We start from the raw sequence: 26,137 nt of genomic DNA, 5'->3' as shown, positions 1-26,137 counted from the left end.
AAATATAACACACTTAAAGAAAACTTTGAGGAAATGATTTCAATAATTTAAATAAATACAAAAAAAAAATTTGAAAATGAAAACAATAATGATAAATAAATAAAAACATGATTATTAGTATTATAACTACTAATAATAATACTAACAATTTATTATTATAATAGTAATACTAATAAATAATAACAATAATAATAACAACTCGAGTCGCTTTTTTTTTCTTCCAATTCAACGCGGTGCTCTGTCTCTATCTAGTGGCCGCTCGCAGTCATTGCAGTGACAGAGCAGTTTCCACTCCAGCCGGATATTCTGCCAAGTTGAGCCACACGTCAGTACGGAACGTGTACTGGTGAGCCGACGTGTACATGTGACCTCCACGCTCGGCGCGCGTCATCTCATTCGACCCCATCCCGGAAGTGCGGGAGCGACATGGAACGTGTGGTGGTGGTGGAAATGCCGATGAACGACGGTGAGAGCAACTTAACACCCGTCACACGTCCGAGCGCCGCTCCGCGCCGAACCCGGTGTTGGTGCAGTCACACGCATGCGCCCTGCGCAGGCTGCGGCGTTCCGCTTGTTGGTGTTTTGAGGGCTCGGACCTGCAGGCTACACGTTCAGCTGCTGCTGCTGTGGATGACAGAGAATGAGATGCTCTATCATCTGGCACTGCAGCCTTCTTTCTTTCTTTCTTTCTTTCTTTCTTTCTTTCTTTCTTTCTTTGTTCCTAACTATACTTGTTTCCTTCTCCCCAGAAATTGAATACCTCTCGAATTGAAATCGTGTTTCTTCCTAAATTGCAGCAGATTGTAGAAGTTCAAACATCATCTCACATAACATATCGTCTTCCTCTCCTCCACCCTCCTCTCGTCCCTGTCCGATCAGGCTTCTCCTTGGCCGGTCCGGCCACCACGCCACGGAAGCGGCAGGTTCGTTTTTCTGCCCGACATGACATCATCCTCCTGCGTGAGGTCATCGCCCAGAACCCCTTTGCCTCCAAGGAGTCGGGTAATGGTTAATGATGAGTCTGTGAATTTAAATGGGCCCTTGGCATTTTATCGTTCTATCATTTCCCTGTTTTCTATTCCTCTTTACTGCATTTTATCCGTTAAGGGCGGATTTGGGCTCGTGTGGGGGAGATCATCACGGCCGCCCTGCAGGATGAGAACTTTGAGGTGGACTCTCGAAGGTGCAGGGAGAGAACCATGCTGCTGCTCGACTACTACAAAAAGCAGGACTTCCCCAGCCTGCGCAGGTCGGTCATCCAACAAGTCCATACAAAATGAGCAGTCAAAACGAGGGGATATTGGTGTGTGCCCACGTGCGCCTGTGTATGTTCACAAAATACCGCCGCTCAGGTTCGGAACGGAGAGGCTGTACGCCCAGAAGGAAGAATTGCTCCACGAGGTACTGGAGCTGGAGGCGGAGAAGGGTCTCCTGGTCTCCAAGTACCAGGTGAGAGTCAGCGGCGTCCCATACTTGAACCCAACCCTCATGTTTTGTTCATCCGGAGTGAACCCGAGTGATCAGCATCGGGATCTTCAAATTGAGAATGGCTTCAGTCAGATTGTGACGCCGATGAATCCCGATGACTGACAAATAAGGCCTAGGTTCAACATACCTGGGTGTTCTTTTAACTTCCCTCCCTTTATCTAAAGTGTACTTCACACTGAATGCGTATCCGCATCCTACAATCAGCTCCTCCCTAACCCTGGTGGCCGTCAGATCAACGGCGTCTGAGTTTCGCATCACAAAACACTGTATGTAATATAGTGTTTAAGTGCGGATAAAACACACAAACAATTCCCTCATATAAAACGAGATTGATAGTGAATGTTGTGACATCCAAGTTTAACGCTAGTAACGTCATTATTATTATATGCGTTGTGACTTATTTACTTTGTTTTAAGCCCAGTTCCAATTAAAAATTTGACTGAGGTCACTTCCGGTCATAGTGTTGGACCGAAACTTGTCACATGAGTTGGAAAAATTTGAACGCATCCCGGGGCGTCGATCAAACGCAGGAATTCCGTACCGCAGCCCACTGTAGCTTTTCGCGTACAGACTCTCAATGGTAATGAATGGACTTCCGGTTTGTTCTTGTCGTTTGTCGTATTAGGTGTGAAGCCGGCTTCAAGGTTGTTGGCACTGCACAGGAGAAATTTACTTTGACTTTGTCTTAGTTATTGTTGTCATGATATGACGTTGTAATTATGGTTGTTTTGTTGATTTGTGGTGTTTGTTACGACAATTTAATTTACCGTTTTAGAGTGAGGCATTGTTGTCACTCATGTTTGTCTGCTTGCCAGGAAGAGGAGCTGAAGAAACCAGTGTTGGAGGAACTGTCTCTACCCGAACATGAAAAAACTAACATTCCAGGTACAGTAGGAAGGGAAGACACCGAACATACCCCGAACATTCTTTAGATTAAGTATGTTCAAAGATATTTTTATTTCTGCTATTTCATTCCTTCACAGTGATTTAAGGCTGGTTAAACGCTGAAGCCTGTAAAATCCCAGTTATTACTATTGTCACCACATTTCAACTGAAATGTTCTTAAATGTCCAACCATGAAACAAACACATCTATATGATTTCTTCCGCAAAAAAAGGAGCTTTGAAGAATTTCTACTTCAAGACACCTTAATTGAATTAAGAACTTTTTGAGAATAAAATATTAAGTCAAAAAAAAAAAGCCATACATAAATAATAGCCGAAAAATACAAAAGTAAAGTCAAATATATAACAAATACATGGATTATACAAATTGTGATTCTATGCCCAGGATAAAATATCGGAATGCATATATAGGGTATAAATGATAAATTATTGCTCTGTACTCACAACCTTATTACAGTTTTACAGTGTTATAACAGTGTTATCCCACATGTATAGATGTATTAATATTAAGGATTTAATTTCAGAATCAGTGATTATTTTCTTTTCAAATGCATTTTTTCATTGCATTCAAATAGAATAACTGATAACAGTATATTTTTACTCCCACTTCCCACATAACACAATTAAGACATTAAGAGAAAATACTTGAAAAAATACAACTAAAACAAGGGCTTAATGTTTTGTTAAACCCTGCTGTCAATTAAAAGCCAACGGTTGACTGGATGTCCATTTATTAATTGAAAACAAAATGAAAATGTAAAGACAGATGCAATATTAAATGATGTATTTATAATGAAGTAGTCTATAGATTACAAAAATAAAGTAGGCCTATTGTGGAACCCCATGACCAAATTAACTTTTGATAACTTTTAATTATAATAATAATAATGATAATAATAATAATAATAATAATAATTATTATTATTATTATTATTATTATTTTACCCCAAAAGGAAACTAAAGAAATGTAAAATCTTAACATTAAGGAGTGTTTTATGCGATCACTCGAATGGATTGAACCAGTCTTCTGACAAAAGCGCCCCGCACCCCTGCGCCCTCCAGCGACCAGCGTCCACATGCTTCCTTCCGCGGAGCCGGGGGAGGAGGGGGACGGCGAGGAGCTGGACGAGCGTCCGCCGGCGCCCTCGGCGAAGCGGCCGTGCCAGTGCTGCTGCCAGACCTACTCGGAGATCCTCAGCTTCCTGGAGAAACGCGCCGAGGCCGAGCAGCGGCTGCGGGAGGAGGAGTTGGCGCTACGGAGGGAGGAGCTGGATATTCAGAGGAGTAGGACCACACCTTTTAAAAATATACATTTTCCCATCTTATTTACTTAGTTTGACACAAGGTAATCCAATGGTAATAATGACATTCATAGTTTTATTTCTATCTCAGAAATCACCTTGTCTCCATCAATCAGTTGATAATAAAAATCTAATTGTATTGATGGGAAATTTATGTAAAGAAAAAAATAGATATATGTGTATATACAGTATGTGTATATATATATATATATATATAATTGAAATATAAGTATGTATAAACCCCTTGCAGAGATAGATTTTCAGGAGGTGCAAAACTTCCTCATCTTGATGTGATTTAAGAAATTTCAACTTTATTACTTTAATCTGTGATTTTCTCCCATGTTGAGCCTATTACATGCATAATAAATAATAATGATAATAATAATACAATAATAATAATAATGTTATTAAATCAAATTACAACAACATCAATAAAATATAATATTTCACATAAATATTTAAAAAAAAAACATAAATAAGCCAAGCCTTAATTTCCTAATATCCTAAATTCATTGATTATATTGACTTCATTGACTTAATTTTTTTTAGTGAACATAAATTCCGAATTAAATAAGGATAAATGAGTGACAGGGGAAGGGAGGTCTTTCTGGGCACATACTGTAGGGTGGATCATCTGTATTGGTATGAAATGCTATCAGCTGCCACTGTCTTCCAGGTAAGATCGCCCTGGAGCGGGAGCGTGTTGGAGCTGAGAGGAAAGAGAGGGAGCGCAGGTTCGAGCTGGAGAGCCAGGAGAGGCAGGTCATTCTGGACCTGCTCAAGGAGAAGGTCCTGAAAGGATGAAGGTCGAGGTGGACTCGGTCACAGTTTTTCTTGGCCTTTGTCGACTGCTACAACCACCAAAGTGGCACATGAAGTTGTCAGACTGCAGTTTCAAGGCAGCTGGAGAAGCTGTTTGCGTAAACCAGCTGTTCCAGTGGTTTGGCAGCATCACAAATATTAACTGCTGGAATGACTGTGCCCTGAACTTGCGTGCAAAACTGTGCCAGAAGTGCTAAGGTGTGGCCAACCAGTGGAACGAGTCTCTCACAAGCTAAGGTGTAGGACAAAAATAGATATTTATATAATAATCCTAATCTTCCAGCCCATAACTGTGTGAGAGTGATGGGAAAAGGTTGATTCAAGAACTTTCAAAACAGACAGTATTTATGAGCTTCTATGAAGGTCTATGCCGATATTGCACATTATTCAACTGAGATATGTTTCTTTTTATTTAATTTAGGCTTTACTTGTTGCATAGGCCTACTTCCAAGTTCAAAATAAGTTAAACTCAGTTCTGAATAATAATTCTGCAAAAGAAACTTGAGTCAGCATTGAGATTATTTGCTTTGTTGTCTGTGTCAAAAATGCTGTACGTACACAAGCCGAAATAGAAAAAAAAATGGATATTGCCAATGACCCAAGTCGAATAAGTTTGAAGTATACGCCAAGCTCCAACTGCCTGTATTGTACACATTGGCTATGAGGGATTTTTATTTTGATGTTAACATTTTTAATTTCAATAAACAAAATTGATAAATAATTCCGTGTAAACATATGTGTTCTCAATCCCGGTCTGCACCAGACTGTCAATTAGTTCTGAAAGAAACCGAATAAATTCCATTCCATTATCTGCCGCTGTGCATTTCAGCAGGGGCTTTTTGTGCCCCCATGAGGTTGACTTCCCCTTTTCCCTCGATGCTGGGATGAACCGTTCTTATCGCGCTTCTGATTCTAAACAACCAAATTAAAAAACGGCACCCTTTAGGGGGCTTTAAATAGACTATTTTTCTTTTGTGTGTGTACATTTTCACCGTACGCACAATGATGTAAGCAAGTGAATTTGAAGTGAAGTGGCTTCATCTTTGTAGCTTTTACGTCACTCTCACATACTTTCTGTTTGAATAGCGTTAGGTTTACAATGTTTAAAAGAGAATGGTATTAACATTTATTTTTGAACCCTTTACAAATTATTTCATAAACATTTTTGTATTTTTTTTATCTATAAATGTGTGTGTGTATATATATATATATATATATATATATATATATAGTATTATTATTATTATTATATTGTTATTATTACTATGTGTTTAATTATGTATTTTGCTCGTAGTGTTCGCTCTATCCCAACTCCCTCACGAAAGTTTCGATTCCCACTCAGGTGTCTGGACTCGAACCGACAGGAACGAGTAAAGACAATGGTGGCGCCCACCCCCGACACACATGCTCCTACAACTTTGACCTCGGATAACGACGCGCGGCGCCGGAGAGCGAAAACAGCAGGGAACGCCGCCCATTTCCGGTTAAGCCACGCTTCTGATTGGCCGGGCTGCATGTCCGTCTCGCCGTCCCGCCAATCAACGTGCTCCATGGACATGTTTTTTTTTGTCCTGGTTCTGAACGCTGCGGCATTGCAACAAACAAAGTTTACAGGAGCCGCGTTTTGACGAGGAAACACGGCGGAGTTTCGCTAAACGGGAGTGTGGCATTGCTTTGGTTTTGGGGCAGTCTTTTCTTCGTACGTAATTGGGGACCCAAACACAAACCCGTTTGCCAAAGGGGCAATATGCCTATAAGGCGTTTAGGAGCTCGCACGTCTCTTGTGTATCACTCCCAAACTGCCAAGTTGTCGTACGGTTACTCTAAAATGAACGTTTCCAAAAGTGGCTACCGCGTCTTCTCCGCTAATTCCACCCCGGCATGCATCGAACTGGCCAGGAGGATCACAGAGTAAGTGACGAACATTCTGCGTGAGATGTTGTGTGAGCAAATGAATGGATAATAGTGCTTCTACAGTCTGGATGTCAATATATTACATGAGGCGCTTAGGAGTGGTGATGCAAGACCTGCGAACGATTCGTTCGGAGCGAATACATCTTAGAAATGACTCGGGGGTCTCTGGTAAAAGAGTGGGAGAACGAGTTCATCTTCGACTCACAAGCTGAATATAATTACTGAGGACGAAATTAAAGTTAGAAAGATGCCAATGCATTTGGCATAATTCATATTGGTTATGACTGATTCACAATTTGCATTCCACCAAAATGAACAATTTTGACAGAATTCAATGATTCTTGTCGAGTTTATTAATATGGGCCTTAATCGCAGCAGTCTCAAAGGGCTTCACAAGTGCATATTTCATATAGAGTTCACGTTTCATTGTCTTCCAGGCTACAATGGATGGCGAGTGAGCAACATTAATTCCATAACATGAGCTCTATATGACAAGTATTGGGTCATAAACTATATAGTATGCAGTGTTTAACTAGACGGTATCACTCAATTGTGAGAATTCTTGGTAGAATCAATTATTTCACTGGCGGTCCTCCCTAACTTGCTGCTAACCACCACCCATTATACAGACTGAATCAAATGAACGAAGAGTCCCAAAATTGAAGAACTCCCTGCCGTCGACTCGTCAACAACAGAGTCTCAAAGAAGGGTCGAACCTTTCATCACTCATGCGATTTGGGCTGATCTGTGCATCTGACGTGACATAGATGTACATACCTTACTGTTGGCAGCCACACACTAAGTAGTTTAGGACCGGGCCCTGTGTCAGGAGCCATGTCTGGACATGCAACAGTTTAACTGTAAGATTGAGGAAATCACAACAACAAACTTAGCTGATACATTTTAGAGTGTGATGGGTTGGAATCACCATGATAATAAGGGACATTTACATTTTACAATTTGTCTCTTATCTTTATCTTTTATACATTAAGAGTCCCATCCTACTGAGGGCTCCTATTATTTCGGGATAAAACAAGTTTTATCACATATTACCTTAGAATCTGTCAGGACCTTTGTCCAGAGGGGTCCAAAGAACCTGCCACTGCAGATCACAATGATCAAAGGCCTAAACTGCGCAGACCCCAAATTAATAGGGGGAGTCTTGAGTAAGATAAACAGATAGTGGATGTCATACTGCAGAGCATATAGAAAATAATATTTACTTTTCATCCATCCAGCAGTGGAGCCACCAGCATCAGAGCTAGAGTACATTTGGAAGGAGAAGGAAAAAGTGTTAACTATGGAAAAAAAAAAAAAATACATTCTAGTTATCGAAATTTATATTAATACATTCCGAAAGTGATGCTTAGTTTATTGACATTGTAATTTCCATTAATCTTTGTTTAGGGGCCCTTCAGACATGTGTACATGTTTATAGAAAATGTCCCAAAGATGGTGTCAAGGCCTACATTTGGCCCATGGGCAGTCATGGATCCAAAAACAATATAGGTGTTTCGTACAACAGCTACAAAGGTTACCTTTTTTTTTAGATCGGACAGAAACAAATCTGTCAAGCTTGATTAGACTTGTGTGAAACCCTATAAAACAAAAGCCTTAATATTTAATATATAGATACAGTTGATATAGTTGGGTGAGTGGCAGGCATCTTTCTCTAGCCCTGTGCACTTGACAGTTAGCCAAACAGGGGCTGTATCGCCTTACCCAAGCAGGGGAAAAGAGCTTACCCCATTCAGACTGTTTGGCAACACTGCAAAACTATTATGGCGATTGCTTTTCCATCACACGGCCCAAAGGAATTTTGTTCCAGTGCAAAGGTGAATCTGTCGATGCAAGGACACAAAACGCTGATGAATATTGGACATGGGAAAGGTCTGACCCGATAAGAGGCTGTTTTGACTGGGCTGCAGGGGCTGCAAGATATTGGATGAAAATGCTATATGTAATGTGAGATGAACATGGTGGCGATGACCAAACCCCATACCATGTAACAAATAATAATGGTTCTTAATAATATGTTTGGGTATAGAACACATGACTGATAGCTTATGCATTATGTTAATAGAATGAAATCAAGTGAGAGACAAATTAGTTTGTGTTACATGTTGTTTTTTCACATTTGGCAGTGATGTGAGGAGGCGGGGGTCAAGCTATTAATTGGTCAATACCTTACTTACCATTAATAGCAGACTTTAGTAGGTGTCAGTATCGCTGATTATAGCAGTCCTTTTAAGATGTGCAATTACAAAAGTGAAGGACGTTGCACTGCCTTTTTGGGCTGTGTATCAAAAGATGCTTTACAAATGATTGTTAATTCATCCTTCGATCATTACTACCGTTCATTACGATACAAAAGCCCAGTGTTGGCTCTTTCGCTGACCCCTTTCCCTTCTGTGACCCCGCTGGCTTTTATCCTAAAACTATCCCTGTTGAATCCATTCAATGGTGTCCAGAGACGGTAGTAATACATCCGGCCCGTTGGCGGAGCGTACGGGTGCGGCTTGCCGTTAGTGTACGCTTCCTATTAAATCCGTGGTTATCCACTGTTGGAGCTACACCGGCCACGTCAGCCGCGCGGGGTCCGCGCAGAGCCGTGCGGCATTTCTGTTATTTTTGTGAGAGGTCAATTTTTATTTTATTTTTTTTAACTGTGCATGGCTACACAAGCCTTTTCCATAGAAACATGAGCTAAAACTACATAGAAATGTTTTTGTGACGAGTGAAATCAATTTAAATGTGTTTTCTATGAGCCTACATTGTACCAGAGACCTAGAGCTGCTGTCGGATTTGCTTTTTGATCCAAATTTGTTTTAAATACAAAGAATAAACATATGTAATACATAGAAGTAATGCAATACAGTACAAATGTGTCCCACTGACCAATTTCAACAATTACAGTTGAAGCTCACATTTCAATAATATTAAACGTTATTCATGGCAGACTACTATTAACATTTTATTTCAAACTTTTAACTAAATGAACTAGTGATTAACTACATTAACAATCTTAACAAGACAGCTTAACTTTAAATGTATACAGAGATCATCGGGCATATGAGACAGTCTAAACAAGATCAACATGTTTTAATGTAATTTTAAACAATAAGCAGAAATCACAAAGATTGTTTTATAATTTTCCCACAATAATAATAATATCAATAATTACAATAATAATAACAATAACTAAAAAGCATTGGTGGTATTTCAGACATAAAACTTCTTATCAAATTTCTTTGTTAAAAAAAGATTTAAATATTGTTTCCAATACTCTTCTCTCTACAACAACATGCGTTTGGGACCCTACACCATGTAGCCAGTGAAAAACCACGCTCCGCTCTGCACCTGTACGCTGCGCCAATGTGCTTGGGATATTTCGGGTATCATTTCCACACCATTGATGTGCATTTCTAAATCATGACCCAAAGCCAAAAAATGTTGAACAGTTGTTTTTTGCGAGAGCAGTTGCAGTTTAGTACTTTAGAATTGGCCTCACCAAGGCCAACCAAACCATTAACATGACACAGGGAGACCCTTTGGATTTTCCTACTGTCAATGTGTTCAACACTTTTGGGGAAATAATATTTCCGCATGGAAAGTATAATAAAGGTCTGCTAAAAGTCTTGAAGTCAAAAGGATTCCCTTTATTCCCTTTATCTATTCCATTTTATTTTATTTTATTCTATATATTTTTACTTTATTCTATAAGTATTTGACTTACTGTATTACATTTTAGGAATCAGTTAGTTGGTCTAGTAGAAAGACATTTTCCTAGGAAATATTGTGTGTAATCACCGGGTGTGTTGCATTACATTTCACTGCAGATATGTATGAAAGTATGTATATGTATGTGACGAATAAACCTCTTGAAATCTTGAGGAAGTCTAACAAGTGTTTTTCCCAAAACCAGATGTGTTGCATTTGACTGGTGCAGTTGAGATTGTTACAGAATCACTCAATAGAATAGAAAACCATTAAGCCATTAACCACACATTTAAATGTTTCTGCAAAGCATACAGTGATTGTTTGCAGTTGTTGATGCCCAAAGGCTCACTCCATATACTCAAATTGGAATGTAGCAGAGTGCGCTGTGACAGAACCCATTACAGCCACACTGATTTTACGACTGTTTATACGTGGTGGACCCGCACTTTATTGAACTCCTGCAGGGGTTGTTTGAAAAGGCATATCGCAGGGAAACCCACTCTGCAAATACTTACACAAGAGCTGATAACAGATTGTCATGCAACACGTTACTCACATAGACATTTACCTGGTATATAGTGTCGACATCATTTTGTTGACAACTGAATATTTCCAAGCAAGATATATATAGTATAGTGTTCTTAGGTATTTACGCATATGTTATTCAGTGACTGGGTGGGGTTGGTGCAATAGTCAAAGACTCCACAGCTTGCAAGTAGTTTCAAGTAACAAGTAATTATGTTCCTTAAATGAGTGAGCACTATTAAACAAATGAAAACATGATTAGTGTTGTACTGCAGTGAGTTACCTTTCAACTTCTTTGGAATATGTGGAAGATTGAACGATCTTGAGGCAAAACGATTCAACTTGTATTCAATGTGGGTGAGCCACTCCCCATCATCCTTTCTGTTTTCTTTTCAGACGCCTTGGAGTTGAGTTGGGCAAGTCGGTGGTTTATCAAGAGTCAAATGGGGGTAAGGCCGAGCGATATCCTTCACCCCTAGCCCCCATCTTTTGTGTATCCACTGATAATTGTTGACTGGTGTGAAATGAACTCCTTTGTACTTTACTACCCAACTCAACAAAAAAACGATTTCCCGCCCTGTGCTTTTGTTAGAGACTAGAGTGGATGTAAAGGAGTCAGTCCGTGGCCAAGATATCTTCATCATTCAAACGATTCCCAGGTAAGAGAAGGATGTCTCCATTCTTTTGTTAATTTCCATAGCCTAATTACTTGTTTAAATTGGTTAACTTAGAATAGCTGAAATTTGTGATTATCTTAAGGCTTTGACCTGCAAAGATCAACATAAACCAATTTCTCTGGAGAAATTAGTTTAATGGGTTCCCTTCATACTCTTTGGCTTCAGTTTCCCATTTCAAAGAAAATGGAACGTTTCGTAATTAAGGAAATCTTCCATTTGAGCCGGGGTGTCAGTCATGTGCCTGAGAGGTCTAAAACTAAGCAGCTTTTCATTGTAACCAATCATGCACACACACACACACACACACACACACACACACAAACACCAACACACAGCGCCCCAGTAAATGGTAGGTCAGGGAACTCAGTAAACATTTTCAAATTACAGGCCAGTGTTGATGTTTTCTTATTCTTATTCTTATTTCTTGGTTGAGGACATAGATACGAGCGGGTTCCTCTAACTGTTAGCGGTAATGTTACAACTGGAACTTGAATTTCATGAATTTCAGGTTCATATGATTTGTCTGGACATTGGAAAAATGGTTAAAACATGACAGTCACTGCCAACAGTTTCTATTGTTATTTTAGGAGGCATCAGTCGATTGTTACTCAAATTCCTGCGTGTCGACCAACAGTTTGTTAACCAAACGTGACAGTAAAGTTCCCAGCTATCATTAGAGAGGGACATTGTGTAAACACGGAGGCCTTTCGACCAGGCTGACCGTCCTAATGGGAGTGTATATTTGGTCGAGGATAAAATAAGATGCAGAGTTTAGATGTCCGTCAGGGTGCTGCGGCCGGCAGACCTCTCTGGAAAAGTTTTATCCTTAAGTTTATTTTATTTTATTACATTTTTTTATTTACAAATACTGTGAAGGGGCTCCCAAGGCCATACGAGTGCTGCACACTTTCCCATAATGCCACCAGCTCTTTGACTTATACTTTGCCAATCATCGACGACTCTATAAAAAAGAGGAAGGGCAGTTTCTACGTGTGTGTGTGTGTGTGTGTGTGTGTGTGTGTGTGTGTGTGTGTGTGTGTGTGTGTGTGTGTGTGTGTGTGTGTGTGTGTGTGTGTGTGTGTGTGTGTGTGTGTGTGTGTGTGTCTTCCATACCTCAAGTATTTTTTCAATTAGTCATCCTGTCCTTTCTGAAATTGGGTTATCCTGGTTCCAACCCCAAATAACTAATAACAACTGTAGTGCCATTCCAGATCAGTGTTTCTCTTCTACAGTATACTCTATATAAGGAGAGACTATATTCTGTGTTCCATGCTTGCTCTTGAATTGTGTTTTGTATTGTTTTGCTCAGAGATGTGAACACAGCCATCATGGAGCTGCTAGTGATGGCTTATGCCCTGAAGACCTCCTGTGCCAAGAACATCATCGGGGTCATCCCTTACTTCCCCTACAGCAAGCAGTGCAAGATGCGGAAGAGAGGATCCATTGTGTGCAAACTGCTGGCCTCCATGCTCGCCAAAGCTGGTATGCCTTGCGTGTTAGCCGAGTGCTAGACGCATCTCACTTCATGTCATGCTGCTGAGATTGACCATGAAAATAATGTAGTTGTATAATGTAAACCACTGGCACAAATGTGTGTGTGGGATTACCTTGTATTGCATACCGCCAGTACAAAATATCTTCAAAAGAAAAGTCAAGTTTATTTCCAAGGACTTTTATCACAGTTTATCACAGAGTCAAAGGACTCCACGTGTGCACACTCAAGGGACCGTTTGATGGACAGAAAGAAAACACTGAAACTCTTTATGATGAGGGCACCTAGAAGGGAGTTGTCTTCTAGGCCTAGTGTGCTGTGAGAGCTCGCCAGGTGTGCCGTGAAAATGTTCACGTTCCACTTATAAAGAATGGAAATAAGCACTTGGGTTGCACACTGAAAAGAGTCAAGCTTTTCAGACTCTTGTTGATTTTATTCAGTCGGTGTAGTGTTCGGTGAGCCAGGAAGGAGCAGAAGCATCTGTTCGGCTCAGAGTTGTGAATGCAATTCTCACAAGAATCACTCAATTCTGTCAAAATTTTTTATTTTTGTGGAATGCAGAGAGTAAATCCGACACATTCAGCATGAATTATGGCAAGTGCATTGGCCTGTTTATCCTTGGGCTTTAACTGAATCCTCACAATTTTCAGTTTGGCAATAGAGTGGAGGAAATAGTCGACTCAGTGACTCCCATCTCCGGAAAGATTTGTTTGGCATTTACGAATCATTCACGAGTCTTGCCTCGCCTTTAGTAGGCCATAATAAGCACAATTCTGATAAGACAAGTTTTAGATTAAATTTTAAATTATCTTTATTTGGTATCGTTTTAGTTTGGCTGTCTGTGCTCTACTGCTAATCACTCCCTGCAAGGTAAACATTAACAAAGGCCTGCTTAATGAGCTAGACCTTTTGGGATGATATGCTTGCATCCCCCGCACAGCAACTCATCAAGCAGAGCAGGTAGGGCAGGAGGGATTGGCTGCTTGATTAGGCTGGTTTGTATTGGTGAAAAGAGTAGTGGCATGCCCTGGGATTATTTCATTGTAAAAATTGTGCAATGAAAGAAAAAAGGTTTGGTAACACTGGTCTAGCCGTGTATTAGGTGCAGCCTGGGAAGTACACAATGGCAATTAAATATTAACACAAGGCCAAAACTCTACAGTAAGGAAACAGTGAGCCAGAATGTTGTTATTTAGAGTGAATCACCTCATATTGCGTTGTTTGTAGTGGTCTTACAGGTTCTACCAAAGCTTTCTGTGTTTCTTGGTGTTGCAGGGCTAACACACATCATCACCATGGACCTCCATCAGAAGGAGATCCAGGGTTTCTTCAGCTTCCCTGTGGACAACTTGAGAGCCTCTCCCTTCCTCATCCAGTACATCCAGGAGGAGGTAAGACCCTGCACTTATTTTACCCTGATAATATAATGCGTTACTTTTCTTTAAAATGGGCCCAGTGTCTGTGGCCGAACCTATAGTGTTATTCTGGGTTTTTAGAGGTTTGGATTTCAAGCTTAAAAACGATGTACTGTACACCGGGCGAAATTTGGTTTCTACTCCATGACAAAATGTTCCCCAACACCAGCCAAACACCAAATTGGGTATGTGAGGAGTCATTTGTTTCATGATATGACAGAGCAATCAAGGAGGGAGGCCTGCATCTACAGTAGGTGGAGCAAAGTTGATAAGAAGAACACTTGTCAGGATGACAGCATCTCTAAGTTGTTTTTTAACAGCACAATATTATTTCAGTCTATTTTACACAAAAGCTCTTTGTCTCTTTAGCATGGGCTCCAGACAAAAGACATTCATTCCAAGCTCTATATAGACGCCCAGCCCAAAGATTCAAAATGCGTAATCTGACTCCTTCTGTGAAAACTGATTTTAAGTTCAAAGGTCAGCTTTAAAAATATTCATTTATTTATTTTTCCTCGACAGATCCCGGACTACAGGAATGCTATTATCGTTGCAAAGTCTCCATCGGCTGCCAAGAGGTAACAGGAACTCTGGGACACGCAGGACTAGTAAATGCTGACGCCCTCAAGTTCCTTGGTGTGCGTGTGCGTGCGTGCGTGCGTGCGTGTGTGTGCGTGCGTGCGTGCGTGCGTGCGTGCAATCTGTTTCCACATCTTTTTGTATTTCTATTTGTGTGTAGCATCTAGTGTATGTGTGTTCTGCTTTGGTAATCCTTTAGATTATTATGGTTCTAAAAAAGAAAAGAAAACCCAACAGATTTGATATTCATCCCATATTTCTTCATGCAGGACTTTAAAAGAGCCAGCCATTCAACGTATTTGGGTAGTGTATGTGCTTCTCACGCTGTAGGCTGTTTGCATTGTTGGTGGCGGGGTTCGCCTTTCCCGGCAAGAAAGCACTGATTGGGCAAGAAGTAAAAGGCAGCTACAATGAATTTGATAAACCAGTGTAGCTAGTTGTAGTCAGTAAACTGTGGCTATGGGTGAATATCCCTACCACCTAAAGTTTCCAAGGGGAAAAAAGAGATCAGAAGAAGGTATATGTTGGAGAAAAGAGAACGAGCGTCTTATAGCGAAGACAAGGATAAGGCCTGATGCTGAGGGGGGGAAAAAAACGTTGCTGTTTCAAATGGAATTCTGGGATGTGATGGTAGTGTATTCCACCCAACACAGACCACCTAACAGATTGATACTTTAATAAAGCGTCCAAATATTAATTTGTTGTTATGTTTGCGTGCATCAGAGCCCAGTCCTATGCAGAGCGGCTGCGGTTGGGACTTGCCGTGATACACGGCGAGGCTCAGTGTTCAGAGTCAGACATGGCCGACGGAAGGAACTCTCCTCCTGCAGGCCGCACCACCTCAGGACACACCGGCCTTAGGCTGGAGCTGCCATGTAAGTCTCTTTCTTTCTTTGAAAGCATTTAAATCAATTCTAATTGTGTTTGTCTTTAATGTATTTAATGACAGCAATGAAATGGAATTATAATAATTATTATTAATAATAACAATAATAATAATTTAAAAATATAAGTATAAAATTGAATAAATAATAAAGTTAAATACCTATAAATGAACACAGTTCATTTATATTTATTTTTATGTTTATATCTATATTTATTATATTTATTTCTGTTACTCATTGTCCCTCCTATTCTGGCAGAAATTGATGTATAGGTGTATGTATGTATTAACTGCTTTCTCCCTCCATCCTCCTGTTCAACACCTTTGAGCTTAATTTCTTGGCCTCAAAGATGATCATTTCTTGAGGATTACATTTAAGCACACGTTCTGTTCTCCATTACTGCACATGTCCTTTCAGAAATCCTTTTTTTGCTCTGATACATTGTTCTAACTGGGTGCTATGTTTTCTCCTTTTTCCCACATTCTGGCATGGCTGTTAGATAGATACTTTATTCATCTCAGCAGCTATCATCAAAACAGTAGGCAAAGAGAAGAGTAGAAAATGTCAATATATGGAAATATATTGTTGATATATAAATATATGTTTGTATGTATGTTTTGAAAATGTACAATACTTAATTTACACAATAAAAATATGGCAATATACAATAAACAGTGAACCAGAACAATTAAGATAGAAACGGTCATGTCGATAAACGCCACTAGAAACTGTTAGACCTATTTACTAATCTTTATTTAAAAATATACGACCTACACAGGACCTGCTTTAGATTGTGCCATTGATTTGAGACTGGGCCTTGAGGTTTAGCGTAGGACTGCGGCGGGTAATGATGGAGCAGCGGGGTGGGTGTTTGCAGGTTTGCAAATCAGCAATCAGTAAACCAGTGTGATTCACTGATTAGCACACCTTCGACCGTAGAGCGCCTGCTCTAGTACTGATTCAGCACTATTCACACAGAGTATGTGTTGGGTCAGCACAGCTCATCTCTTCACCCTGACTATGCTGCAGCAGCCATTGAAAAGCTGCAGGAAAAGAAAGCTGCCGTACCCTTCTTCCATCTGCCTGATCTCGTCTCTTTTCTCTATATTCTGGTTCTGTTACCGCTTGCTTCCTTCTTTATTACCTCAAGTGCATGAGATTTGAATTCCTATTTCCTCTTACACAATATTTTTCAGTTATCTTTGTACTGCTTTCTAGATGTATGTTTGTGTCTTTGCATCTTAAAATGTCTTGACGGCGTCATTAAAGTGTTCTGTACCATTTTTCCTCCTTGCTAATGCAGGCAGCAGACAGCATCTCCTGTTCCCTGGCATAGAGCTCCCAAGTATGACCTCCATAACTCCCCCCCCCCCCCACAAATCTACTTGTTTAACCGATGCATCGCTGCATGGAATTGGTGAAATGAGTTACTGAGGGCTTCCAATAAAAAGTGTACCTTTACGCAGATATGTTGTCTAATGACTATAAGTTTGCTGAACATAATCATATTGAAAGCGTAGTAAATAGGGTCATCTATCTAAAATGAAACCAAATTACTCCTCAAGGTCTCCACCACCTGGACCATGGAACTACTACTCACCCACCTTACCATGGCATTTATGGTTATATTTGCCTTTTATTATGTATGTTGATAAAATACTGTAAAAATCCTCTGTCATCCATAGCCACAGTAAAACTGCTCTTGCAAGACGATATGACTGCAAATACGTGACCTTGTTGCAGGCTAGCCTTTGGATTCTGTCCAATACTGGAGAGGTCACTCATGTACGCAGTCTGTCTGAACAGCAGATGCACTGCTTGCAACTCCTCCTCAACCCCTCATCTGATGTTTGTGTACACCAGAGCTTGTCAAACATAGAAAGAACCATATTTTTCCTTGTTTCAGGACAAAGTGGAAGTTTTTGAGACTTGAGGCACATTTGAATGCACGCTTGACAATAACTTTCCCTGTGTCCATGTTTGCTGTTGGAAGCCCTCTGTCTCGGATTACTTGAAATCTGTGTTGAAAGACTTGGTTCCTTTCAAATAAAATGTAAATTATTACAGGTTAAAGAAAAAGTAACCTGCTAGATTTGATGATCATCCTCTAATCAAATACAGAAATTCTAATATTGTCGTTCACATTTAGTGTTCTAGCTGATGAGGGGAGGATCCTAAAAGTACGTCTGTACATACAATAATGTCAACAATCTGGTGTGAAATCCCTCTTTCACCAATGTTTCATTGAATCAGGCCCACTACACCTCCAGAAGGCTCACCAGTGAGCTCTGGACCTACTAAGTATTACATGTGAACTACAGATTAGAAATGATTGATTGCAGGATGTCAGAATCATGGGATTGGTTCAGCAAGCGACATTGACATCCCAGCTGTATGTAAAATGAATGAGGACGAGCTGACGAACTCTTTGTATTGTCTTCATGTTTTCTTTTGCACACTTCTGCTTGATCAGTTTGCCTTCTGAGACGCAGGCTTTGAACGCTTGTGGTTGTACGATTGACTCTTGCTTGTTTAAACTCAAATCAGTATATTGTCGCAGTTGGATACACATTTTAATTTCTCATGCCTGGTTTAAATTTGACACATTTGAAGCGGTTGGTTAATTTCAGACAAATACTGTTCTGTTGTGAGCAATTTCATTGGCCCAGGGGGTGTTGGAGGCCAGCACAAGGGGATCCTAAACCAGAAAATCATTGAAGTCAGAGTAACGAGATTGTTATCCAACTGTGACGTGTCTGAATTTCAGCCCCCTCCCCCCATGATTCCTGATCCATTTTCTACGCAGAAGCCTCCAGCTGGATTTGTCCATTATCATTTTAGGATGCAACCATGAAGCTGCCTTGCTGCTGTTTTGGGGGAGGTGGCGCCTTGGTTGGGAGAGTCCCTGGGACTATGTTCATTTTTGGTCACAACCGTTCAAACCTGCTCATTGGCAGATTTGTGTCAATTATTGCTAGAAATCTTTGGTTTCAATTTAATGTTTTAAAATTTGGTCTAATTCATTCCTTTAGTGTGTTTCTGTACAACCACACTGATGCAAAATGAATAATTCAATGGTAATAGTTTGACCTTGGTTCAGTGGGTCTTAAGGGACCGCGATCTTTCTACTATTACACCATTTACCAATTTTGTTTAACTCTAGTTAACCCTGACAAAATAAGTGTTTTGAATGGTGACGCGGTTGCTTGGTGTGTGATGTGGAGTCGTTTGGCATGTTTTCTTTGGTGTTTTTAAACCTAATCCCACCAAATCACCCAATTTCCTCCCCTTTTTTAATTTTGATCTACATCCCGCCTAATACCCAGGAGCCCTAGCTCGGTCCCAAGCTTCATGCTTAAGTGCTCATGCATGATTCTTCTTCCTCTTCTGTCTTTCAGTAATGATGGCAAAAGAGAAGCCACCCATCACAGTGGTAGGAGATGTCGGAGGCCGCATCGCCATCATTGTTGTAAGGCATCCATCCACATATTAAGAACATAAACTAATAAACTACTCTGTTTTAAAGATGGGCGCGGATCTTCAGGCATCCTGTGTCTTGTGGGTGAAAATCATAATAATTTCTTGAAGTGTTGAGGGAATGCTTATTTTCTCCCGAAAAACAGCAGATTGTGTCTATTTTGGTGTGGTGTAATTAGGCACTGGTTTATATGGAGATTCGAGGGCAGCGCTACAGTTGTTGCAGGAAATATTGGCATGAATTATTATCTTTTTTTAAATTTTTTTCTTTTTAATAATGCATAATTTCTTCGTGTAAAACAAAATACTGGATCTTGGCTTATTCCCCACAGAAATGCTGAAATGGCTTGGACAATATTTTTGTCCTTTTTTATTTTTTAGAAGTTGAAAGAATTGGGAGTTGGGATTCTCCTTTAATTAGTAATTGTGTTCACATGTCCACAACAGTTTAAATGGAGAAAAGCTATCATTCTGGCGATGGGTGTCACTGCTTGTTCCACACCGAGCATGGAGAAAATATAAGCAGGGAATTGTCAGACCCAAGATAGTATCCAAGCATGGTCGATCTCGAGGCTACAAGTTCAGCTCCAGAGACCTGGATGTTCCCAGTTTCCGCCATGCACAATGTTATTAAGACCTTTAATGCCGATGTATCAAAACTCCCCGAATCGGGCTTCAAGTGAAACGTTGATCAAAGATTGTTGTTCGAAGGATTGTTCAAATGTTGAAGAAAGAACCTTGGGGACGGCTGCAAATCAGATTCAAGATGACCTTCAGGCGCGAGGTACAACCTTCTACTCGCACCAACCAATGGCAACTCAAACCAAAAGAGAAGCCCAGCTGAGTTTGCCCAAACGCACCCAAGAGAAGAGCAGACTGTCCCAAGAATCAGACATGGAGATTCAGTGATGTTTTGGGGCTGCTTTGCCTCTGCTAACTGATGCCTTGAATCTGTGCGCGGCATCATGAAATCAGGGGTTTATGTCGCCTGTCTGTTCCAGCAGAACTGAGACCTGGAGCACACTCAAAAAAGCACCCAGGAATGGTTCAAAACAAAACAACTGTTCTGAAGCGGTCTGCATGAGTACAGATGTAAATCCCATAGAAATCCTGTGGAGAGGTGGGAAAACAGCAGTTGGGAGAAGGCACCTTCCCATTACCAGAACTGGAGCAGAGACTTGACTTGACTGTCAGTAGATGTGTAGGAATGTCTTTAATGGATATAAGAAGCACTTGATTGCAGGTTTTTATTTTTTTCTGTGCTACCAAATGAAATCTGCCCATGCTATTTCTGTTACGATTTAAAAGCACATGGTAACTGACCCAAATGTTTCCTTTAAAATAAAATGGCAAAATAAAGAATATTAAAAGCCAAACACTTATTAATTTCATCGTATTTAGAAATCATGCAGTTGTTTATTTATTTGTGCAATGGCCCCTTTGCAAGGGGCCGTTGTTTTCGGCCATGGCTCTCGCTCAGAATTAATGTAACTAAGCCTCTGTGTGTGCCCGTACAGGGGTGTTGACTCACAATTTTAAAGTCTCAATACCAATGGTAGACAATGTAATTGAATTGTAATCCATTTCCAAGCTAGTTTCCCTTCCCTTCTCCCCATTTGTATTTATATATGATTGGCAGGGTGATGAGATGAAGATTATATTACATTATATAGATTTGATGGCACTTATTTGTCCCTTGTGAGGAAACTTAAATTCCCTGTAATGTGAAAATAAAGACTATGCTGAATCATAACTTCAACTTTCCAACTTTTCAATGTAGGATGACATTATAGATGACGTGGAGGACTTTGTCGCCGCGGCAGAGATCCTGAAGGAGAGAGGAGCTTATAAGATCTACATCATGGCCACACATGGCCTGCTGTCCGCGGAGTCACCCAGACGCATAGAGGAGTCTGCCATTGATGAGGTGACGGGCTGCCGAACTTTGGTGATCGCTGAGGTGTAATGGCACACATGTATCAGTCAACAAGAAAATTGGTCAAACCGAAGTTGAAGCTGTCATGAATAAGCAAGCATTAAAGCAGCCATCATAATAAGTGCAATTTCTCTGAATTTGATAAAACCATAGCATATACTCTTTATTCCAAATAGATATACCGGTAATCATTGGGGCTATCGGTACATTACCAAATGTAAATCCATGATTCAGAATTATTCTAAAATCAAAGTAGGCATTCAAAGAAAACTCGTGTCAACAACACAATCAGATTTTTCTTTCTTCTCTCTTTCACTGTTACAGTTCTAATCATATCAGAGGTATCAGATAGAATGCAATGCACAATGTTATTGTGTATTGCATTGTGTCATTGTCTGCTGCCTCTCTATATGTATTGATACATATGTGAACAAGGAGAACGACATTATCAGGCCTTTTTGTATATACTCAGCAGATAGAAACTTCACCAATCCTTGGACGTGTCTTGAATTGATTGTCTGTATATTTGACTGGTGCTGTCTATAAGTTGTAAAAGAAAGGGGGGAAAAAAACAAAACGTGTCCTTTGGTGCCCCCAGGTGGTGGTGACCAACACTGTTCCTCACGAGGTGCAGAAGCTGCAGTGTCCAAAGATCAAGACGGTGGACGTCAGCATGATCCTGGCGGAGGCCATCCGCCGCATCCACAACGGAGAGTCCATGGCCTACCTGTTCCGCAACATCGCCCTGGACGACTGAGGCAACCCATGCACACACACACAACATTCCTGTACAGAACAAGTACAGAACAAAGGACCAAGAATCCATAGCAGACCACATCTATTAAATTTGTGTTTGTTTGTTTGTTTGTTTTGCTATTCACCCTGTTGAGAGATGTTGCCACTATTTACTGTTTATTACACGCAAACTCTGATATATGGTTATGGTACCTTACACATGGGAACTGTACAAACGGCGAAGCTTTCCACACATAATTCCATCCTCTCATGAAATATATTTTATGCAACTTCTCGGCACACTACAAATCAGGGTTTGGCTAATAAAGGATTCTCTCAGATTAACAAGTTTCTGTTGTTTATCGTACTAGTGGATGAAGTGTTACTATGCTAAAAGCCACATTTGTGTACTTGAAAAATTCCATTCTTAAGGGCCATCTTGAGCTGTATGTGCAGTTTTTTTATGCTGAAGTAAAGCGAGAGGAACACTCTGGAACAGAACAAAATTTGAATTTGCCTCTAACCCTGAACTTTACTTTCGCTACCCGTTTCAGTTATCTTTGACTTGGTAGAGGACAAAAAAAAAATCCTATGTGCATGATCTCAAAAGTTTATGAATTTCTTGACTATATACACAGAATAACGCAGAAAGTTCACGCCTTCAAACTGGTTATTAGGCCGTTTTGTGTCTTGATTTTTTTAATGTGTATTTAAAAAAAATCGGATTTTCAAAATTCAGTGTATAGTCATAAATGTGGTTAAAAGAAAACAACGATCATACTACAAAATTCACAGTTCATTTATGTTTTGCTTTTTTGTCCACAATGTATACCTTATGTGCTATACACTTGTTGAATGAGGTTCATGTCATGTGTACATCTCTTCTCTTGGATGAATATAACCGTAACTTGTTGAAAGCAATGTAAAAGTACTTATGCTGAAGTGCAAGACAATAACACAAAATGGCACTATAATAGGTATTTCACATAGTTCTTTATTTTTATAAACATTTTAAAAACCAAAGTGCTTAACGGCAACATTTAAAAGCCATGCGGCAAAGGATGTAATGTTATATAAAGATAGATAAAACCAAAGTCAAGGAAAGAGATGATAGTTGACCGACATAGCCTTGTTGGTTTTTGTTGTTTTTTTCCTTCCTAGCTTCATTTGATTGGCTGGTTGCATTTGACTGGACTGTGACTCTGCCAGGTTTCGTCCAGAACCCTAAACTTGTTCCAAACGCCTCAGAATCAATGTTTAATCTGCTGAGGAGCTTTGACCAAGTCCAGAGGTAAAGACATGAGGACGCTGAAATATGAGATGAAATGAGATTTTGCTGCACTTAATTCCCACAGTGGGTTGCAAAGTTAAGTTGATATAGCCAAGTCAAAATACGCTAAGGTCCAAATGAAAGAGAACAAGTGATCATCACAATAATACAAAAATTGAGTACCGTACCTTTACATCCTCATTACACAGAAATAGAGCTTCTAAAACCCAGAGAAAAAGTTTCATGTTTTATACTATACAGAATACTATCCGATCGAGAAGTCATGTGAATATGCATAAAAATGTACAAATTTCTATTCCATGTGAGTAGAAAGATTCCAAATCCACGCACCTGCACGGCCGCAGCCAAAGCTGCTGAACCGACCCTCATCTGCCTTCTGCAAATGAACTGACTGGAGAGCAGAAGACCGTTTAAAAAAAAAAAAAAAAAAAAAAAAAAAGCGGACTAAAAGAGGAACTGGTGAGCTAACGTTAACTTTACTTCCTCAAAATAAATGAGGAAACTGGGTTTGGTCCTGTCTGGATGGTAGGTGAGAAGGAGGTGGGGGGCTCAATACCACAAACAACTGTTTACCCTCTTTGGGCCGGGGATGACGAACCTGCTGCATATCTGTTAAGGGAACTGAAAAATTGACCTGCAGAAATGGTGAAGAACAACTGAAAGATGATGATGTCAAAGCATAAAATTTGGTCTGTGATGAAGGATAAAAAAATTATAATAATAATATAGAAATTGGGTCTTTAAATTGGGTCTTTGAGATCGTAGAAGGCAAAAAACCCCAATTTGATTTGAGCTAAAGTGTCCTTGTCAGCGTGCAGGTGGCTCTGAGATGCAGTGGATGCTATTCAAATGTCATCAGTTGAAATCTCAAGGGAGATGTTATATATTTTTGTAAAGGGACGTCCCAGGCTCAACAGCCTGTGACGGTAAGCATTGGTAAGCATCTGCCCTACTCATATCAACTGAAACAATAATTAGGATTATTCTGGCTCTTAATCGAGGTGCACAAAATACGCTTTATGAAAGGTAGTGTGTGTTTTGTTTCTCTAGATGGCGACAAAGATCTGAACGGTCTTGCTTTCTTGCAAACAAGCTCAGATTGTCTCATTTGACTAAACTGAAAAAAAAATAAATATCCTGAAGGTGTCATAAAAAGGAGTTCAAAACAACTAAATCACACTATAACGATAAATGATACAATAACTATATAATCATGTTGGTCAAGAGACACCACCGCTTTGAAAGCGCAGCGTTTACTTTGTTTACTTACATTGTTCATCGAGCACTCTGAAAGCAAGACAATTATCCATTTTTTTGTGCCTTAAACTTTTATTCAGCACTTGGATCAACATTCATTTCAAAATACAGAAATAAAAAGTTCAAAGTTTTGAGAACACTTCATGATAAAAAAAAACCAAACATTAATATGAATGAAAAGTGCATGTAGAGTATACATTTGCATCATAAATTCATGCTTTATGGCTAACTAATTACATATATTTGACATAAAAATTGTAAACATGATGTGCTTAACTGGTGAAACTGACATTTCAATTTTTTTTGTTTTACAGCAAAAGCAACAATTTCATTAGACTACACACAAATGTGTCTATATAGATATATATACAAACATTTTCCCATTTTGCATTAGTTAAACAGTATTTTGCAACAATCCAAATGCCTCTAAACATCATATGTTAAGTTAAAAGCTATGATATAACAGCAGCATGTCACCAAATAAGCAGCAAAGACATTAACAAATAAGTAAACAACAGAATATGTTAAATGTCTTCAGGGTCTCCGTCCTCTTTTCTTCTTCTCAATTTGACGTTCACCAACGGCTTCATCTGCATATTTCTGCAAAGATCTCAAGTGTCTCGAGATCCGACTCTGGATCAATGCTCTTCAGTGGTCAGTCAGTTCTTCCGTCTCCTTGACTACTGTCAGGTCTCGCCAGTTCTGTCCAGCAGCGCTAGGCTCCACTTCCCTACACCTCCTTAGACTTAACACCCAATCCCTTAAGCCCCCCCCCCGCTTCCTTTATCACCTATTATGATAGAATACAGCTGTTGGTTTTGTTCATGGGGGGCCGGATGCCCGTGTCTTTCGGAAAGGTCTCCCTGCGCCTGCGCAGCGCCGGGCTCAGGCGGCTGGGCAGGTTCACCTGCTGCAGGAGCTCCCGGAACACCTCCACCACGTTGGCGTTCTCCTTGGCCGAGGCCTCCAGATAGCTGTTGTTCCAGTCCATCTCCACAGTAGACAGCACGTCGTCGCTGGACACCTGCCGCTCCTCCTCCCTGTCCGCCTTGTTCCCCACCACCACGATGGGTGTGTACTTGTCCTCCTTGACCTCCAGGATCTCGTCGCGCAGGCTCTTGACCGCCTCCAGTGACTCCGGGTCATCCACGGCGTACACCAGCGCGAAGGCGTCGCTGTTCTGGATGGAGAGCTTGCGCATGGCCGGGAAGGAGTAGCTTCCGCTGGTGTCCAGGATCTCCACCGTGACCTTGCCCCCGTCGAGGTCGTACTCCTTGCTGTGCATCTCCTCCACCGTGCGCCGGTGCTTGGCCTCGAAGGTGTCCTGGAGGAAGCGTCGGATCAGGGCGGTCTTGCCCACCCCGGCGGCTCCCAGAAAGACCAGCCTCACCTGGGTCTTCTCTTTCACTTCCAGTGACATGCTGGTTCCTTTCTCTTTTTTCCTTTCTTTCCCGCAGTCTCTCAGTGATCCAAGCTGCTGCTGTCAAACTTAACCAGCTTCTGGGCGAACCTCCTTGTTCCTGTGTTTTGTTTCTTTGCTGGAAAAAATATATTATTCTGTCTCTGAAAATCTGCTTCTCTCCTTGCTGAGCCTTTCCGTTATATGCTAGTTCATCCAGACTGCTGGAAAAGGTTCTCAAAGTCTCGCCGTAGTGGCTTCTCATCTAGCACCGACATCTCACACGCCGCCTTTTATTCCTGTTATTAGCAGCCTCCCAT

At 40.5% G+C, this 26,137-nt stretch overlaps 3 protein-coding genes across 5 annotated transcripts; 2 read left to right on the top strand and 1 right to left on the bottom strand.

Moving 5' to 3' along the window:
* Positions 1-426: 426 nt before the first annotated feature.
* LOC307229529 (uncharacterized protein) lies at positions 427-4,498 on the top strand (the record flags this gene model as incomplete). Its single annotated transcript, XM_079999528.1, has 7 exons — positions 427-466; positions 880-1,002; positions 1,108-1,249; positions 1,353-1,449; positions 2,304-2,373; positions 3,456-3,677; positions 4,371-4,498. 7 exons carry the CDS (start codon positions 427-429, stop codon positions 4,496-4,498), a joined length of 822 nt encoding a protein of 273 aa, XP_079855654.1.
* Positions 4,499-6,133: 1,635 nt separating this feature from the next.
* Positions 6,134-22,215, top strand: LOC307229704 (phosphoribosyl pyrophosphate synthase-associated protein 1-like). 3 transcript variants are annotated; one of them, XM_079999749.1, is made up of 12 exons: positions 6,134-6,427; positions 11,072-11,124; positions 11,268-11,334; positions 12,662-12,834; positions 14,120-14,235; positions 14,782-14,837; positions 15,562-15,713; positions 16,222-16,260; positions 17,026-17,067; positions 19,121-19,191; positions 20,980-21,126; positions 21,734-22,215. In XM_079999749.1, the coding sequence occupies exons 1-12, from the start codon at positions 6,264-6,266 to the stop codon at positions 21,890-21,892; spliced, it is 1,239 nt and encodes a 412-aa protein (XP_079855875.1). In that variant the 5' UTR covers positions 6,134-6,263; the 3' UTR covers positions 21,893-22,215. The 3 variants fall into 3 exon arrangements, with proteins under 3 accessions (XP_079855875.1, XP_079855876.1, XP_079855877.1); XM_079999750.1 differs by lacking the exon at positions 16,222-16,260; XM_079999751.1 differs by lacking the exons at positions 16,222-16,260; positions 17,026-17,067.
* Positions 22,216-25,211: 2,996 nt separating this feature from the next.
* Positions 25,212-25,838, bottom strand: LOC307228906 (ras-related protein Rap-2a-like; the record flags this gene model as incomplete). The annotated part of the gene is made up of 1 exon (XM_079998751.1): positions 25,212-25,838. One exon carries the CDS (start codon positions 25,836-25,838, stop codon positions 25,212-25,214), a length of 627 nt encoding a protein of 208 aa, XP_079854877.1.
* Positions 25,839-26,137: the final 299 nt, after the last annotated feature.

Source organism: Zeus faber (assembly GCF_960531495.2).
Source record: "Zeus faber genome assembly, chromosome: 4".
Lineage (NCBI taxonomy): Eukaryota > Metazoa > Chordata > Actinopteri > Zeiformes > Zeidae > Zeus > Zeus faber.
This window is presented reverse-complemented; position numbering and strand designations above follow the sequence as displayed.

Coding starts and splice junctions, on each gene's coding strand:
- LOC307229704 (XM_079999749.1), top strand. CDS start 6,264: ATGCCTATAAGGCGTTTAGGAGCTCGCACGTCTCTTGTGTATCACTCC. Junction 11,125..11,267: donor TTATCAAGAGTCAAATGGGG/GTAAGGCCGAGC, acceptor TGCTTTTGTTAG/AGACTAGAGTGGATGTAAAG. Junction 14,838..15,561: donor TCTCCATCGGCTGCCAAGAG/GTAACAGGAACT, acceptor TGCGTGCATCAG/AGCCCAGTCCTATGCAGAGC.